This window comes from Barbus barbus (assembly GCF_936440315.1).
Source record: "Barbus barbus genome assembly, chromosome: 12".
Lineage (NCBI taxonomy): Eukaryota > Metazoa > Chordata > Actinopteri > Cypriniformes > Cyprinidae > Barbus > Barbus barbus.
The window spans coordinates 8,934,170-8,951,986 of NC_136740.1; the positions used below are offsets into that span (position 1 = coordinate 8,934,170).

At 35.8% G+C, this 17,817-nt stretch overlaps 1 protein-coding gene across 1 annotated transcript; it reads left to right on the forward strand.

Moving 5' to 3' along the window:
* Positions 1-796: 796 nt before the first annotated feature.
* Positions 797-10,059, forward strand: LOC306877811 (ectonucleoside triphosphate diphosphohydrolase 3-like). Its single transcript, XM_079429788.1, has 10 exons — positions 797-906; positions 2,003-2,125; positions 2,971-3,088; positions 3,924-4,083; positions 4,459-4,618; positions 4,918-5,145; positions 6,496-6,768; positions 7,265-7,375; positions 7,504-7,641; positions 9,328-10,059. Exons 1-10 carry the CDS (start codon positions 856-858, stop codon positions 9,517-9,519), a joined length of 1,554 nt encoding a protein of 517 aa, XP_079285914.1. The 5' UTR covers positions 797-855; the 3' UTR covers positions 9,520-10,059.
* Positions 10,060-17,817: the final 7,758 nt, after the last annotated feature.

Sequence of the window (17,817 nt, forward strand, 5' to 3'; positions counted from 1 at the left end):
ATGTCTCTCATGCGGTCTGTGACTTTCCAATAAAGTGATCTTTTATGAGCTCTGATCACCACACAGCTCTTTCGTTCATTCTCAGGTTGCTGTAAAGTGCCCCATTACGATCAGGCATAAACATATCTAGCTGACCAAGCAAACAAAATGACCCATTAAAAGGGGCATTTTCAAATAATATTACTAGCTTTTAAAAACACCATTATACTCAGCCAGCGGAAAGAGAATTATGAAAAGATTTTACCTCTCAAATGTCAATACTCTTGCAAACGGTCTTTATATGTTGTATTCCCCACCAATATAAAGTCATTATTTTGTAGTTTAACATTATTGAATGAAATATGTTTTAAAAATAAACTGAAGTCTCTTTTTCTTTGCAGTAGTAACTGCCATATTCATTACTAAGAATACATGTAGCTGTATATATCCAGAAAGGAATCTAATGTTGTTCTGTGTCTCCACATAGTAAGAATTTAAATAGTTCCATAAAATAATTATTTCTTTATTTTTCAAAACAGTAATTTAATGAATTGATGAATGAAAAATTAATGCTACAAAAAATCATTCCCAGACATAATATAAAATATTTTTTTTCAGTTAGTAATATTATTTAAGTATTTAAGTATTATTCATAAACGTTAACAGGGGCTTATGGTCTTTTCCTTATTAACATCGATCTGAATGGGGGAGTTTCTAATGAACATTTATAGCAAGGTCCTGCTTACTGGGAGTGACAGCCAAACCCCTCCCATTCTGTCTTCTCAACACACTTTTTCACACACAAACATATGCACACACTCTCACACACACGTCCAAACACAGTTACACATTCACAGTATTGCACATCTGGACAGAATGATCAAAAAAGAGTCTTCAGACCACCTTACAACAGCCTCACGCAGAGGGGTAAGCAAATAAACCTTTTATTACTGTATTAATAATGGCATGACTGTTATAGAAATGTATGTATTTTGCATTTGATATTAATTTTCTTATCAGATCATGTAAGATCAGATCATAGAACAAATGTGTGTTAAGATTAATGAAGAATTTCATTGATTTTGTTGTACTCTTATATTGATTGGTATGATGGCTCTGAAATCTGCCATATCATTTGTTATATCTCTACAAAAGAGCAATCTGTGGGCTTGAATCTCAAAATAAATATATGTGCATATAATATATAATTTAAATAAACAATTGCATGGTAAGATGTTTTGGATGACAGCACAGAAGCAGTATTAGAATGATGTTAATACTGCATGTCTTTGAGTTCAAAACGCTAAGCACTTTCTTTGATTAAATTAGAAACTGAAACCATAATATGAGTTAGGGTAAGAGGCTCCAGGATGATATGAGTACGTACTTATATCTGGTTGAGTAGGGTACAAAACTTAGCGTGCCCCAGACCATTTTTACAGAACATGACAAACCGATGATTGACAGAGTGCCTGTGGGCTTGACAGTGTGTGGAAGAGTTTCCCAAATCTCACAACATGGCAAAAGTAGATATGTCCGTACTTGCACATTTAATTTTTTATTTTTTTCAAGCAAATGCTGAAAGTCATTAGTTGGGGAATTCATTTAGAAAGTAACATTTTTATCAACAGTTCCCGGGCTCAACAAATAACCCTCTTCCTCAATCACTCACTGTAAAATTATTCAAAAAAACACTTTATTACACAACATCTAAACTGAAGCACCGTGGCTACAAGGTTACATCAAGTTACCTTAAAATTTAAAGCTCACCTAACAAAGATGCACATTTTAACCTTTTATGCACATGTTGGATAAATGATTGCTTGATTCAATGATTGCTCTAGATTCAAAGCGTGACTAATTGGTTTTCTAAAGTAATTAAGAATAAAACGTTAAAGTTTTTACCTGTAGAATTTTTTTTTTTTTATTATTTCTACTTGATCTTCTGTTATAAAGAGTGTTCAGCTATTAGTTGCATGAAAATCAAGCTGGAAATTTGATATATTCATCTTTTTGTCTGTAGGTGAGGATGGCAAAAGTGGCAATAGTTTTGACCGCCGCCTTTATGTTGGCCAGCATTGCAGTCATCATATCTATAGCAGTTGTACAAACTCATAAGAAGACTTATATATCCCGTGGATTAAAGGTAAAATTATATCATTTGAGCATGCATGATACAAGTGGGAACCTATTAAACTGACTAATAAACTGGGTTCCCTTCAGAGTGTATATGAGGCATAAAACTATAATTGATGCTTACTTGTCAGATGTTCAAGAATTGCTTTTCCTTAACTCATTCATATATTATTATTTAATAATATATAATGTTATTTGCTTAATAATATATAATATATGGGGTTTCCTTCTAATGACACATGAAAAAAGAACATTTGTATTTTCATCTTAAGTAACATTTCTATTCTGTGTTGAAAAACAAACATCACACATATGGAACACTATTCATTTACAGATGAATGGTGGATAAAATGTGGTGAGAGATTATTATAGATATGATTTACGGATTCTGCTTTTTCATAATACTTCTTTCAGTTTCCTATTACTTTTAGAGAAAACAAATACTTTTTTTTAACCACACTCACCGGAAACCTATTTTTCTACACACAAAAACAACTTTCAATGGATTGATGGAGTTATTTAATTCCATACAATGCTGCATGCTTAATCTTAAAAAAGATGATCCTTTTGATGACTCACAAAGTCAATCCTTGAACATTTTCCCAACGGAAGAATGTGCTTTTGTTAGTTTCTTCCAAAAGGGCTTCAGGCAGTTATTAGACATGTCTGTTCTTGAATGCTTCACTCAATCATGATTTAGACCATGGCAAATTGCTATTCACCAATGCATTTTGCAAAGAGTGCAAATGAATAAGCTCTTTATGGCTTTGCAAGATCTTGAGAATTTGGTGGTAACATGATTACTGTAACAATGTCTTTCTTCACTTCTGTTGCTCTCTCTCTCTCTCTCTCCAGTATGGTATTGTTTTGGATGCAGGCTCCTCCAGGACCACTGTGTATCTCTATGAGTGGCCTGCTGAGAAAGAAAACAACACTGGGGTTGTGAGTGAGACCACAAAGTGTCAGGTTGAAGGTACAAATCAACTGACCTAAAATGTTGGAAGGTTCATGTAAAGACATGGCTTATTTATTTTTTTTACAGTGAAAGCTCAGAGATATAGTGGAATTTTGCATGAATTCTGCACAAGTTGTGTGTCCCGTAATGTACAAAGAAAAAAAAAATGGGACAAATCGTTAAAAGCATGTTTTATACATCAGATGTGTATATGCTGAGATCCTGACCTTCTCATCAATATTTAAGAAATAATACAACATAATACAAAAGGTCTCACAGATTGCAGGTTGATGGTCAACATTTTAGCACCCCTTTCTTAGAGGAAAAACACCTCTTTTACTTTTTCTAAGAGGAAACGTACAATTTTTGTGGGTATTTTAATAAGTATAGTTCTTTAATACTCTTTTTACTATTGTTCTTTACTACTCTTTTAACATAGGCAGTGATACAATAATAAAGTATTTTAAAGGGATAGTTCAGACAAAAATTCAAATTCTGTCATCATTTACTCACCCTCAAGTAGTTCCAAACCTGTATGAATGTTTTTGTTATGCTGAACACAAATGAAGATATTCTGAAGAATGTGGGAAACAGAGCAGTTCTGGGGCACCATTGACTTCCATAGTATTTTTTTTTCTTCCTACTATGGAAGTCAATGGTGCCCCAAAACAGCCTGGTTACAAACTTTCTTCAAAAACTCTTCCTTTGTGTTCGGCAGAACAAAGAAATTCATACAGGTTTGGAACTACTTGAGGGTGAATAAATGATGACAGAGTTTTCATTTTTGGGTGAACTATCCCTTTAAACAATATATTACAGAAAGTAATGTAATAATAAAATATGTCTTTTCAAGGCCCTGGAATTTCAGATCTTGGTAAAATTGAGGATCAGGACAAAAAGACATGGAAAAGTTTAAAAGATTGCATAGCAAATATAACCGAGGCCATTCCTTCCCATCGGCATTCCTCGACCCCAGTCTTCCTTGGGGCAACAGCAGGGATGAGGCTTCTACAGTAAGAATGGTTTAAACAAATTCCATTCAGAATTTTTGGTAATATATCCTATTTATGTTTCTACCTCTGTATCTCAATATATTTATGTATCATTTGAACTATTTACTTTGATTCTGAGAGCTCAGGGGATCTTACAATGGTAGACAATAGAATAGAATATACATATCATAATATTAGATAAAAGAAAAATGGCCTTATGCACTTGTTGAGAGTGTTCAAATTATGCCCAGTGTTAAAATGATGGTGTTATTTCTCGAATAACAAGCAATTTTAAAATTAATCAACAAATAAATGTATAAATATATATTTGCCACAAAGTTAATTTGACACTGACACAATGCGTGACATATCTTTGCAATATCTTTTTTTACACAGTATGAAGGATGAAGAGTCTTCCAACACTATTCTGAAAAACATCAAGAACTACCTTAGCTCCCTTCCTTTCAATTTTCAAAACGCTTCCATTATCTCTGGACAGGAAGAAGGCCTTTATGGCTGGATCACCGTCAACTACTTGAAGGGGAACTTCCTAGAGGTCAGTTCATGGGCAGCTTTACTGTGCAGGGGGGATATTTTGATTATTTTGATAATTTTTTTTATTGGATCTAACCAAAATCTCAAGATTTGTTTAGTTACAGTTTCATCTTAAATATGTTTAAACCTTATAATACACAATTCTAGTCTCACATTTAGAAGAGCATCTTATTATCTTAAAGGTACGAGATACATTCAAGGTACTGTCATTTTATGACACAATATTGAATCTAATTAAAAAGTATAGAAAACAGAGCTTTACTGGACTTTTACATTTTTAAACTTTAGTCTGTTTTATAGAAAAATCTCTGGAATGCCTGGGTACATCCTCATGGGGCTGAGACAGTTGGCTCATTGGACTTGGGTGGAGCCTCCACCCAGATAGCCTTTGCCACTTCTGATGATGCCAAAGGTGAAGATATCATTAAGGTTTCACTCTATGGCTATGAATACAACATCTATACTCACAGTTTCCTCTGCTATGGGAAAAATGAAGCTGAGAAGAGAGTTTTGGCCAAACTTGCAAAGGTAGAGTACACACATGTCATTGTCAAATGAATTAAGTTGAATTTGTACTTTATATTAGTAGTTCCATAAATTATAAATATGTTTTATTTAGGATACAGTAGGTAAAATATTTAAGACCCACATTGGATTTTTCTTTTAGATTGCATATGAATTGTACCTGTTAGACAGCTTCTTTTTGTTTCACTGCCATCAGTACACAAAGACACTAAATTTGCCTAAAACCTTTCTCATAAAATCCATTATTGCTGAGAGATGCAATAAGCCCATGGCTTATGCTTAACATTTCCCCAAACAATTCCATGTCAATACTTGTACAGACTGCACTGCCATTAGCCATTTAATGTAGGGTTGAAAAACAGAAAGGAATTTCATTATATTTTCCTGATTTCTACTAGAAATGTTTATATTAATATTTTCTTTACATGCATTATATTAAGTATTTCCTAACATAAAACTACCCTAACATTAAAGCTGACTAGTTTTAAACACATCAAAGTTGTGATGTTTTCCAATTCATTAAATAGTGTTAAATTCTATTTACAGTATATGTAGTGCAAATAGCGGCAGATATTATTTGAACCTTATTGTAGTTGTAGTACATTGTTAAATAGTGTTCAACATATCCTGTGTATGTGATACGTACATCAATGTATGCTGCCTTAATGGTACCGTATCTTTCCCTAACCATATTGAACCTGCTGTTCGGTGTCATCAAAGGACCAGGAAGAGGATTTGAGCATGAGCCACAGTTCTGATTGTGCACAATATGAGCTTTACGTGTCATGGTCGATTAACAGGATTCTTTTGTAATTTTGTCCAGCTCAACCAAATAATGGTGGGCAGAGCTAGTGTAAATAATCTTTGCCAACCAGATTGGCAATTTTCACGCCAATATTTTTAATGATTATCATTACTATTCATTATTCAATACTATTACTATCATTACCTTTTATCATTACAAAAAGGTAATACTTTACTTAAAGCCTTCATGAATGATGCATTATAAAATTAGCTTTTTAATGCATTTTTAAGACTTGTAATGCACCTTATAATGCATTGTACAATCTCATGAAACATTGTAACCACAGTTATACATTATAACACTTATCAATTCATTGTTACACTATGCATTTTAAATTGTAATTATTTACGACAAGATATAATGTATTACAATGCACATTATGAATAATTATAATGCATTATTCCCTTTATTAACCCTTTATACTGCATTATACATAAAGACGTTTAAGTAAAGTGTTAAACAAGCTTAACAGTAGTTGTCTAAAACTCTGCAACATGCATTGTCATGATTTCTCTCTCTCTCTGTCTCTCTCTTTCAATCTTTCCCAGGAATCCACCAGCTGGGCTAATCTGAAGCACCCCTGTTATCCTTCTGGCTACAATATCTCCATGCTTGCGGAGGACGTTTTTGGCAGTGAATGTACAAAGAATGATCTTCCAACAAAGTATAGCCCAAAGCGATATATTACTTTCGTTGGACAGAGTAACCCTGGACAGTGCAAATCCTTGGTCAGGAGTATCTTTGGCCTAGAATCCTGCCAGGGAACTGAAAACTGTTCCTTTGATGGAGTTTATCAGCCACCACTCAGTGGAGACTTCATGGTAGGCATATCTCTTATAGTTAAGCTACATACTGTAGCAGAAATAGTGGTAATGCTTTAGATTAGGGAGTACATATTCACAAACTAAACACAAAAGTTTTCACTCAATAAACTCCTAGCTGCTTATTAATAGTTAGTAAGGTAGTTGTTATGGTTTAGGTTTGGGGTTGGATTAAGGGATCTAAAATATGGTCATACAGAAAAAGGCATTAATATGTGCTAATAAACAGCCAATATACTAGTAATATGCATGCTAAGCAACTAATCAATAGTGAGAATTGAAAGTGTTACTGAAATAGTTCACCCAAAATTGAAAATTATGTAATTATTTACTCAACCTCATGTCATTCCAAATTTATATGCTTTGATTTTGCCTGTAGAATGCAAATGACAATTTTGAAAATCAAATGGGTGCCTTTAGTTAAACCTCAATCATGTCAAATGTCATTCATTTATTGCATGTTATTGTGACCAAACCTTATGGCATTTTTGCTTAGGCTTATGCAGGCTTCTACTGGACTGCTAGAGCTCTTAAAGTGGAGGGCTCCAAAAGTATGGAGACATTCAACACAAACATGCAACTGTTATGCTCAAAGGACTGGACAACTGTGAGTCTTGACCAACGGCATAATCATGAAAATGAAAATATAGACTGAGAGAAATGATACTTTGTGCAGATTTGATTGATGTGTAAAATCAATAATCCTACCTTGTAATGTCCCCTGACCCCCTTTAGCTCAAGACATTCATCAAAGACAGCAAAGACATCCATCTGAAGTCCTTCTGCTACTCTGTAAATTATGTGCACAGCATTCTTGCAGATGGTTACAAGTTCAACACAGACAACTGGAAAAATCTCATTTTTCAGAAAGAGGTACATTTCATGTTTAGCATGAGATTAAAAAGATTACACATTCACAATTCCAGAGGCAAAATGTATTTTACTGTTTATTGTTTTGCAAAATAACTAATCTCATTACAAAGAAAGTCAGTACTGCTTTTATCCAGATATATGTCAAAAGAGGAAAATATGTCATGTCATTGATATTATCAAGCTGCATTCAAAGCTTTTTCATATGGCGACACACATCCAGTTGTTTTCTTTCTTTTTAGTTCTGACACATTAATATGTCTTTGTGAACAAAGGAGAAGAGTAAACTTTTGTACCATCAGATTATGCAATAGAAGCTATTAAATGAATATTCCATGTTCAACACAAGTTAAGCTCTATCAACAGCATTTTCACATTGATTACAACAAAAATGAATGTCAAAAATCTGGTTTACAGTAAAGCATTTACAATGGAAGTGCATGGACCAGTTAAAATTTCTTATAGCCACAAAGTGAAATAACTGCTTACTAACCTTTTCTGTGTAATATGCAATGTATACATTACAAATTACATATACATATACAGTGGTGGCCAAAAAATTATTAGAACACCTGACAGATCTGAAAATACTGACCTTTTTTTGCTTCCAAAACATGATTTAATTTCATGCATGTTCATGAAACATGCAGATGGTTGCTCTGAGCACAACAAATATCAGATGAAGAGAGTGATACTGTTTTTATCCACTTTGAACTTTAATATTTTGTATGTCCAGGTTTTGCAGCAAGTACAGCAGCATTTCTCTCTGGCATTGTGTCAATATATTTCCTGAGAACTTTCATTTGAATTTACAATGGATCTGTCCAGTTTATTTTCCAACTTGTCCCAAATTTGCTTGATAGGGTTGAGGTCTGGACTTTGAAGGGGGCAGTTCCCAGTCCCCGGCCGGCAGGAATTGTAGGTGGGGGGAGTGAATGTACAGCGCTCTCTCCATCCTCAATACCACGACTGAGGTGCCCTTGAGCAAGGCACCGAACCCCCAATTGCTCCCCGGGCGCCGCAGCATGGCTGCCCACTGCTCCGGGTGTGTGTTCACGGTGTGTGTGTGTGTGTGTGTGTGTGTGCATTTGTTCACTACTCACTGCTGTGTGTGTGCACTTGGATGGGTTAAACGCAGAGCACCAATTTCGAGTATGGGTCACCACACTTGACAATACGTCACAACTTTTTTTTTTTTTTTCATCATTTTCAATGTTCCAGCAGATTCCTTCCATCGCAGGTAGTTCCGGCAATGGTTAGTTTTATGGGTATTGCAATGGCCAATTCAAAAATATTCCAAGTGTTTCAATAATTTTGGCCACCACTGTATACATAATATATTGATAACATTGCACATAAAACGCTAAAACTCAGAAATGGATAATAAACTTTACAAACAAGTACAAAGAAATGCCAAGTAACACGATGAATTAAACATGATATTTTTTACAGTGTATAATGAACCAGAAATACCGTATTCTTTTAAATGCCCTTTCACAGTAAATGCATTTCTTGGCACCTGATTTTTAAGGAACACACATCAAATCTAGTAGCCTGTGCTGTATCAGTGCATGACTGTAATGTCAAATATCTGCCAATGATATTCTCTCCCCCTCCAGCAAATCAGTTCTTTCTATCAAAACCCTGGCATGAACTGGACCTCTCCATATGTCTCTTTGTGTTTCACAGGTAAATAAGACCAGTATAGCCTGGTCCTTGGGCTACATGCTTACACTTTCCAATATGATCCCAGCCGAAGGGAAAATCATCAAGCTACCCATAAACAACGTCCTCTTTACTGGGCTCCTCCTGCTGTTCTCTGTTCTGACGATCATCACCCTCACATACCTCGTCATTGCGCTGGTGCGCTTTTGTTATTGAGGTTTTTGTGCTGAGTTCTTGTCTGTACTACACTGAGTTCTCGTCTGTAGGACTAGTGTCCCACTTAGGGAGGTTTTGTAAACCAGGAGAGATGCTGATGTGTCATTGCAGATGTACCTGCTAAAGAAAGATTTTAATTTTAGATCCTGAAGGTCTTGAAGGTCCAGAGGTGCTAAGGTTAAAAAGAAGACACCTGATGTGAACACCAAATGTGTTTAAAACCTGTATTCAATGTCATTCTATGCAAAAAGGCAGTGTACCGGTCTTTCTAGTAAAGGAATGCAGTAGCAAAGTCTTGTACTGTGGATTTGAATGAAAATACTGAAGACAAAGAAAAGATTTTAGCATATATACAGTAAAAAGTATCTACTAGGTCATGACAATGTTTTGATTGTGTATTGTATCTAATGTTTGTCTCATTCAACTGCATCATCCCTTATGTATCGCATACATGTATTTCTGCATGTGCTCTTCAGCACACGTTGTCTTCAGATGAAATAAGTTATAGTACTCTAAATAAATGTTATGATTGTTAACGACAGTGCAGTGAGGACTGGTGATTATGTATTTCAAATGATGATCTAGGCAATTGGCATTTAATGCTATTAAAGTAATTAAAATGAATTCTAAGGACACTTTTTATATAGACAAGTCATCTTTATTTATATACAGGTGCATCTCAAAAAAATTTGAATATCGTGAAAAAGTTAATTATTTTTTGTAACTTATTTCAAAAAGTGAAACTTTCATATTTTCTAGATTCATTACATGTAAAGTAAAACATTTCACAAGTTTTTTGTTTTAATTCTGATGATTAGAGCGTACTGTCAGGGATCTGCAAGAAATGGGACCCAGATTCAAATGAGCGGACAATGGTAATTTATTGACAAGACGTTGACTAGAAACAGCAGGGAGAGTGAGAAGAGAATCAGTCCAAACAGAGGGGTAGGGCAGACAACACAATACAGGCAGGAGGGATGACCACTGAGCCCGTCCAAGGTGGCAGCGGACTCAAGCACGGAGGCAGCAGCTCCAGAGGAAGGCAGGAAGACAGGGACCCCGTAGCTTGAAGTGAATCTCAGAAGTCACACCAGTCTAGCCGCCAGGTAGTGACTCACAGAACCAAAGGCCTGACTCGTGAGAGTGGAGAGCTGCTAGCAGGTAGTAGGGGTCAGAGACCAGGGAATCTGGGTAAAGGGCAGGACAGGGCAAAACGCGATAACAAACAAGACAAGACTCAAGACAACTCAACGACACAAGACAGACAAAAGAAATCTGAATCAAAAGAGAAAACAAAACTAGATAAGAATGCACAATCAAAAAAAAAAAAAAGAACTAGACCGAACTAGAGAAAACAAAAAGGAACCGAGGATATAAAATAACAAGATAAGAGATCAAAAAAATCACTTGAGCAAGATCAAAGGATATCTTTAGGACCAAGAAACAGGTAAACACCAAAACGAACCAGCCAAGACACAAGGGAAAGGAACACAATATAAAGCAGCAGAGCACACAAGGATCAGGTGAACACAATCAAGCAAACGAGGACTAGACAAGGACTAAACAAGGGGGCGTGACCATGGGAAATGGGGAGGTTGGACAAGAGGAGCACGTGGCAAACACAAACAGAGACAGAGGCTGTGTTCGAAATGCCATACTATCATACTACTCTTACTATTTCTGCAGCATCCAGTATGTATGCTGCTCATAGTATGCACATTTGCTGTATGCATGAAATACCCGGATGACCTACTATATTTGCCAGAATCTGCTAAATATAACTCAAGTATACTGAAATCAGTACAGAAGCTGTGTTCTGAATGGCATACTATCATACAACTCCTACTATACTGCAGTATGCTGTGTGAATAGTATGTGAATTTTCTGTATGCATGGAATGCCGGGATTACCTGCTACATTTGCTGAAATTTGATGTATGCATCTGAAGACGCTGCGTGGGATACTGTTTCCCAGAATGCAATGCCCTCCATGTGACCTTTCATCTTCAAACGCGTGAGTGAACTGGAGGCGGGGAATAATAATTATAAATGTTACACTTGTATATGCATGTTTATACATATACATGTAATCTACAAACTATGGCTGTGCATTTAAAAACAATATCATTGGTAGGACATAAATTGTACTTTAATCTCTACGGCACTTTTCCGATCAAGTCAAATGACGTCACCTTTATCTCTATAGCGCTTTATACATTGTTTCAAAGATATTACATAATAATATTAATATTGCAGTAATATAATATATAAATAAATTATATATATAACTAGAATTAATATTTCAATTAAGCAAACAGAATTAAATTCCGATGCAAACAGCTCTAAAAAGAGTGTATTTACTCTAAGGACAAATAGACCAATTTGTTGTCAGAGGCTATTTCCATTAACTCCGCCCACCAATGCCTGGCTGTGATAAACAGCTCTGCAGAAGACGCGTGTATTTCTGTAGAATCAGTGGCGGAGAGAGTAACAGATACGAGCTGCTGTTGATACGAGCGATCCGAGTTTGATTTCGGCTTTTGTCAAACTCGTGCAACTCCTTTTCCCATCACATACCAGATCAGAAAGGCATTTATTTTCAATAAAAAATTAAGTAAATATTTGAAAAGTGGAGATTAAACACCTCATTAATAATACAGTGTGCTTAGCTGTTAGTAGGTTTTTGTCCCAATAAAGTGGCGTTCATCAAATAAAATTTATGATAATTTACACTAAAATGTTGTTGTCTAATATGTTATTGCATCCTGTTTTATAATGTACTACAGTATAAATATCTGCCACCTAACTACTATTTACACACCTGTTGCTAAAGAAAATGCTGCTATTTTATTGTAAACATAATTTATCATTATTTGCACTTAGTGTAATTAGATTATATCACTTTTTCCACTTAGTGTAACTGCCAAAAATATTGTTCAGTTAAAGACAGCTCATTCAGTTCAGTCTATAGCCTATGTAAAGTTATTCAATTATGAAATGAGTTCAATTGGCCAATATTGTTTACTAGTATGAAGCCTTAATAACAAGCCTTTGAAAAAAGGAATAGTTAGCACATTTGTTTGTAAGGTAACAACCTTCACAGCTGTGCTGAATTAATGTTTGTGTTTGTCATGTGACAATTAAGCATACTACTCTGAAATATTTGTTGCTTACTGTATACTGTTTCACACACTATTCTTTAAAAAACAGTAGGCAGTATACACTGTGCACTGGGCAGTAAGCAGTATGCAGTAAGCAAGTATGCCATTTCGAACACAGCCAGAGCCATGTGCTCAGACACAAAACAAACAAATAAATATTGAACAGGGACAAGACAGACAAGACTGTCAGGGTAGGATCCTGACACTTACAGCTTATGAAAGTCAAAAATCAAAGTATCTCAAAATATTAGAATATTTGCATTTGAGTTTCATTTAAAAATATTTCCAGTTAAAGTCAGTTCAGCATTGATTCATTGATGCCATTGTCCAGTTCAGTTCAGTTCACTTGCAGCTGTGTTTGTGCAAAGAGAAAACGTCAACAGTGGAAAGGAACCCAAACTCCATTGGTGACAGAAATGACGAAGAAGGAAAAAACCTTGGGAGAAACCAGGCTATATTCTATATCTGAATTCTGTTCATTTTAAACAAAATCATAATTTCGGTACCACTTTATTTTACAGTCCTGTTCCTCATGTGCATACTATGTACTTATTATAGTAATTACAATAACTAGGTACTAACCCTGAACCTACCCCTAAACCTAACCCTCCTCTGCCAATATGGAAGTATTGTTGGCTTTGATCTTTGTTTTTCATTGAGGATCCACTACGTTTTCTTCCTCTTTCTCTTCCAAACAAGATTCATGTGTGTGTGTGAGAGAGAGAGATAGAGAGAGAGAGAGAGTAATAATGCACACTTGTAACAATGAACTTGCCTGGTTTCCAATCATCTCCTACTAATGTAGCTCACCATTCTACCAGAAGAGGACAGTATAGTCATAAAATACATTCTCAAGGTGCATTAAATCATTTCTAGACATAGACATTTCTACTCTTTATGGATAGTGAAACAAAATGTGAAATATTTTCTGAATAATACAACTGATATAAATCATTTTCGTTGTAAAAATTTAAGTGAAGTTTTACAAAGCCCTACATTTCTTCCTCTAATTCACCAAAGTAACTGTTATTGTTAGTACTCTGAAATCATTATTTATTTGTATGGGATCTTCTTCAAACAATGTTTCAGATTATTTCATCATTTTGTTCCTTTTTTCGATGACAGTAGAGGTTAACACCAAGTTCCCACAAAAATGTTTTCACAACATTAACTGTAGCTGTAACATCTTTGATTGCATTTAGTTACCACATTAAAGTGAATTGTCTTCTGAATGAGGATTTTGTTTACACAAAAAATTTATGAAGATCACATACAGCATTTGTGCATCAGAAATACGCCGTAAACTCTAGAAGCGCCCAGCCCAGGACAATAAATCTCTCTTTTTTTTTAAGTCTCTTCTCATGTTACACAGCACATTCCTCTCCAAACCTCCACTCTGCCTTACCTTCTCAAGTCCACGATCCTCCTGCAACGTGTTGCTAAAGATCAGAGCTTTGTTCTCAGACTTTGGAAACTTTGCAATGGAAACTCAAGAATAAACCCAGGGAAAGTCACTAAACAATGTGACTATGGATGCATCTCATGTATACACCGGTCCACTTAAGATGAGAGTAACTTCAAGAAAGTTTACATGCAGGAATAATACTGTGTTTGCATGGATGAGGAGCGCAGGAATGAAGATGATGTGGCACTGATGCTGTGATTGAACAGCCAAAACCCATTTATAATGGTAAGTGAGAACTTTTCATTATTATACTAGCTCAGAATGATTTATCTGTAATTACTTTTGCACATTGACTGCTTTCAGTCTGAGTTTATATTGCACTGAAATACTGAAAGCATGAATGAATATTGTTTAAGATGAGCTTTTATTGTTTAACTCACAATGCAATCCTTCACAAAGCTGGATAAAAGTATGCTATTAAAATTTATCTGAATTCAGTAAAAAATCAAATAGATCAAAATAATTTTTTTCAGTGCTCTTTGCAGGACATGGTGCTAAAGCACATTGTGTGTATAACGATCAGACTTCTGGTGTATGTATTTACACTCAGCAGGAAAGTCTTTGTCAGTAATGCAAGAGTTGTATAACCACAGTGCCTAATGTTTTTCAGCATTGAGAATTCTTTGAATCATTCATCCCAGCTCCAGCCCTCCCCAGCAGACCCCGTTAAACTCCCTGACTCAGCAGACCCAAAGATCATTGCGTTCTGCCTGTGAGGGTTTGGTTGCAGTTTATACCAAGCATTGCATTGCAATTATTTGCAGAGAAGGCAATGAAAAATGCATGTGGTTTTAATCCACTGGTCACTGAAGCACTGAGATAAATCTAATGTTTTATGAAGTAAATTTATTTAAAGTTATCTTTGATATGGGTCACTACTTTAGGCATTTACATTTATTAATTTTATCCAAAGCGACTTACAATTGCTATATATGTCAGAGGTCGCACGCCTCTGGAGCAACTAGGGGGTTAAGTGTCTTGCTCAGGGACACATTGGTGTCTCACAGTGGATTCGAACCCGGGTCTCTCACACCAAAGGCATATGTCTTATCCACTGCGCCATCAATGTTACGGCACTCATGCATTCAGGACTTAATGAACACTCTTAAATAGTGGAACACTCTTAAAAATAAAGGTGCTTCACGATGCCATAGAAGAACATTTTTGTCTAAATTGTTCCATAAAGAACCATTTAGAACCATCTGTTTAACAAAAGGTTATTTGTGGTGAAAGAAGGTTCTTCAGATTATAAAAAGGTAAGGAAGAGACAGTTCTTTAAAGAACCTTTGGCTGAATGTATTTTTGTGGAACCAAAAATGGTTATTCTATGGCATTGCTGTGACGAACCTTCAAGCACCTTTATTTTTAAGAGCGAAAAATTCAGCCGGTTGTTATCGCAGAATAAACAATGATCAGGACCCCAATGCAAAACTTACAATTGTTGCCAGTCGTCCTGACTGGCAACAAGGCGAACATTACAACAATATTACAATACTATTAATAAGTCCTCCCATTTCATTTTCAATACACACTGTCAGAAAGAAATGTCCAGAAATTTTACCTTTAGGGGTACAACAGCTTATAACTAGCAATACCCTCAAGAGACACCTTTGTACCTGCTTTACCCCTAAAGGGTGGATATTAGTACCGCAGATTAGTACCGCGATGCATCCTCTTATGGTACTAATATGCACCCTTTATGGGTAAAAAAAAGTACAAACATGTCTTTTTGATGGTATTATTATTCAGAGAGTTATCAGTATTGCTAATGACAACGGTCATTATTGTTGTATAACAAACTCAGAATGTCACAACTGACCAGTCAGAATCAAGCTTTTTAGAGAGCAGATATCATCCAGATGTTGATGTAAAGACTGCAATTGAATCTGGGGTCCATCTGGAGGTAGGCCTATTTTAATAAGATTACCAGGTGTTTTGAAAGTAAAACCAAATAATCATACCTTGCAGGGAGATTCGGTTATTGTCTGCATAACACAACGCTTTTTGCACCAAACCCTTTTGCACTAAACCTATGCCAGAAAGCTGTGTGTTTTTTTTTACCGTACTAGCCGATTTCCTTTTTTGAACAACAAGAAACCCTGGGCACTTACAAGTTGGCAAGAGCAAATGGTTTTTATTCTGGCAAACCTTCCAAATGGAGATAGTGTTTAATTGCAGGTTGCAGTATTGTTGACACCAGGATGCTAAAAGCTCCTGCAATTGTCCAACTGTGGTCCTTGCTGTGTGGACAATACACTATTTGTAGTGCATTGTCTGGTTTATCAATGCCTACAACCTTCTGTCTCATTCATTTGTGTTCTCTAATCTTGTCTATGTGTATATCTCTGATTTCTTGCCAGTTTTTGAATGGGCAGATTTCTCTTATGTTTTCAGATCAAAGGACATTGAACAATGACAAAGCCGCTTTTATATTTTAACGCACATCAAAAGTTCCAGTAATTCTGAAGGTCCTGTTTGTATGTATTTATATGTTGTTGTTTTGTTTGTGTCGGCTTATGAGAGCTTTCTGCAAGATTACAAAAACAAAACTGTTTTCACCAGATTTGCCATAGAATTGCGGATTCTGAAAACCCATAGAATATTGCCATCCCTAAAGCTGTCTCTTAAAGCTTCAACATTAACGTGAAAACATAGGAAAATGCACCACACAACCAATACATCACTGTCAGTTTACTGAAGTCTTTTTCATAGCTGAAGCATTTGCAGGTGAGGTTGAAACGTTTAGCGTTTTATTCAGAACTTATGCTGTAACATCTGCTAAATGTGACTCATTGCTGAACAGCTTGAATTCACCTGTAAGAAGGGAACTATATTTGAAAATATCTGTGCCATCTGGTATGGAGAAGCAGTTTGCCAGTTACTGCCTGGCTGACTTAGTCACTCCTGAGAGAGCAGTATTTCCTACTGATAACTTTAAGTATTGCTGTCCCAGATTCCCAAGCAATAGTTAAGAACATCAGACTTAATTTCTTTCCTTTATAAAATCAGTAGCTGTACAAATTTCCTGCTGGAAAAGACGCTGTACTAATAAAAAAAATGCTAAGTACTACTCAGTATTCATTAACTACCATCATATACTAGATACAGAATACTACAAACATTTTAAGTTAGTAAGATTTTTTTTTTTCTATTTAAGATTATTTTTCTCTTTTAAAATTGATTTGTGTGTTTGTGTGTGTGTGTGTGTGTGTGTGTGTGTGTGTGTGTGTGTGTGTGTTAAATTCATCATAAATTGAGATTTGACTCTGACTCACACAACATTATCTAGAAGTAATTTCTGCAATGTTATTGGTCTGCCTGTTAATCAGAGGCAGCCAATGAGCAGTGAGCAGTGAATGAGCATGGCAGAGTGAGATAGCCACCAAGGGAATTAGAATTGATTACCTGAAGAAGTTGTGACATTGTAATAATGGCTTCTCAAATTGCCATGGAGCAACAGCACCTGCACACAATTTTGTTGAGTTTCTGAGGCAAGTCACCGTCAGACAGAGACTAAATGTAAAAAATCAAGAAATATAGGGAAGTGGTGTGTGGCCAAGTATGATGACCCATACTCGGAATTTGTGCTCTGCATTTAACCCATCCAAGTGTACACACAGTAGTGAACATACACCAGGAACAGTGGGCAGCCATTGCTGTGGCGCCCGGGGAG

Bases quoted from the DNA above. Each gene is read 5' to 3' on its own strand.
- LOC306877811 (XM_079429788.1), top strand. From the start codon at position 856: ATGATCAAAAAAGAGTCTTCAGACCACCTTACAACAGCCTCACGCAGA. The intron at 2,126-2,970 runs GTAAAATTATAT...CTCTCTCTCCAG, and splicing joins ATATATCCCGTGGATTAAAG to TATGGTATTGTTTTGGATGC. The intron at 4,084-4,458 runs GTAAGAATGGTT...TTTTTTACACAG, and splicing joins GCAGGGATGAGGCTTCTACA to TATGAAGGATGAAGAGTCTT.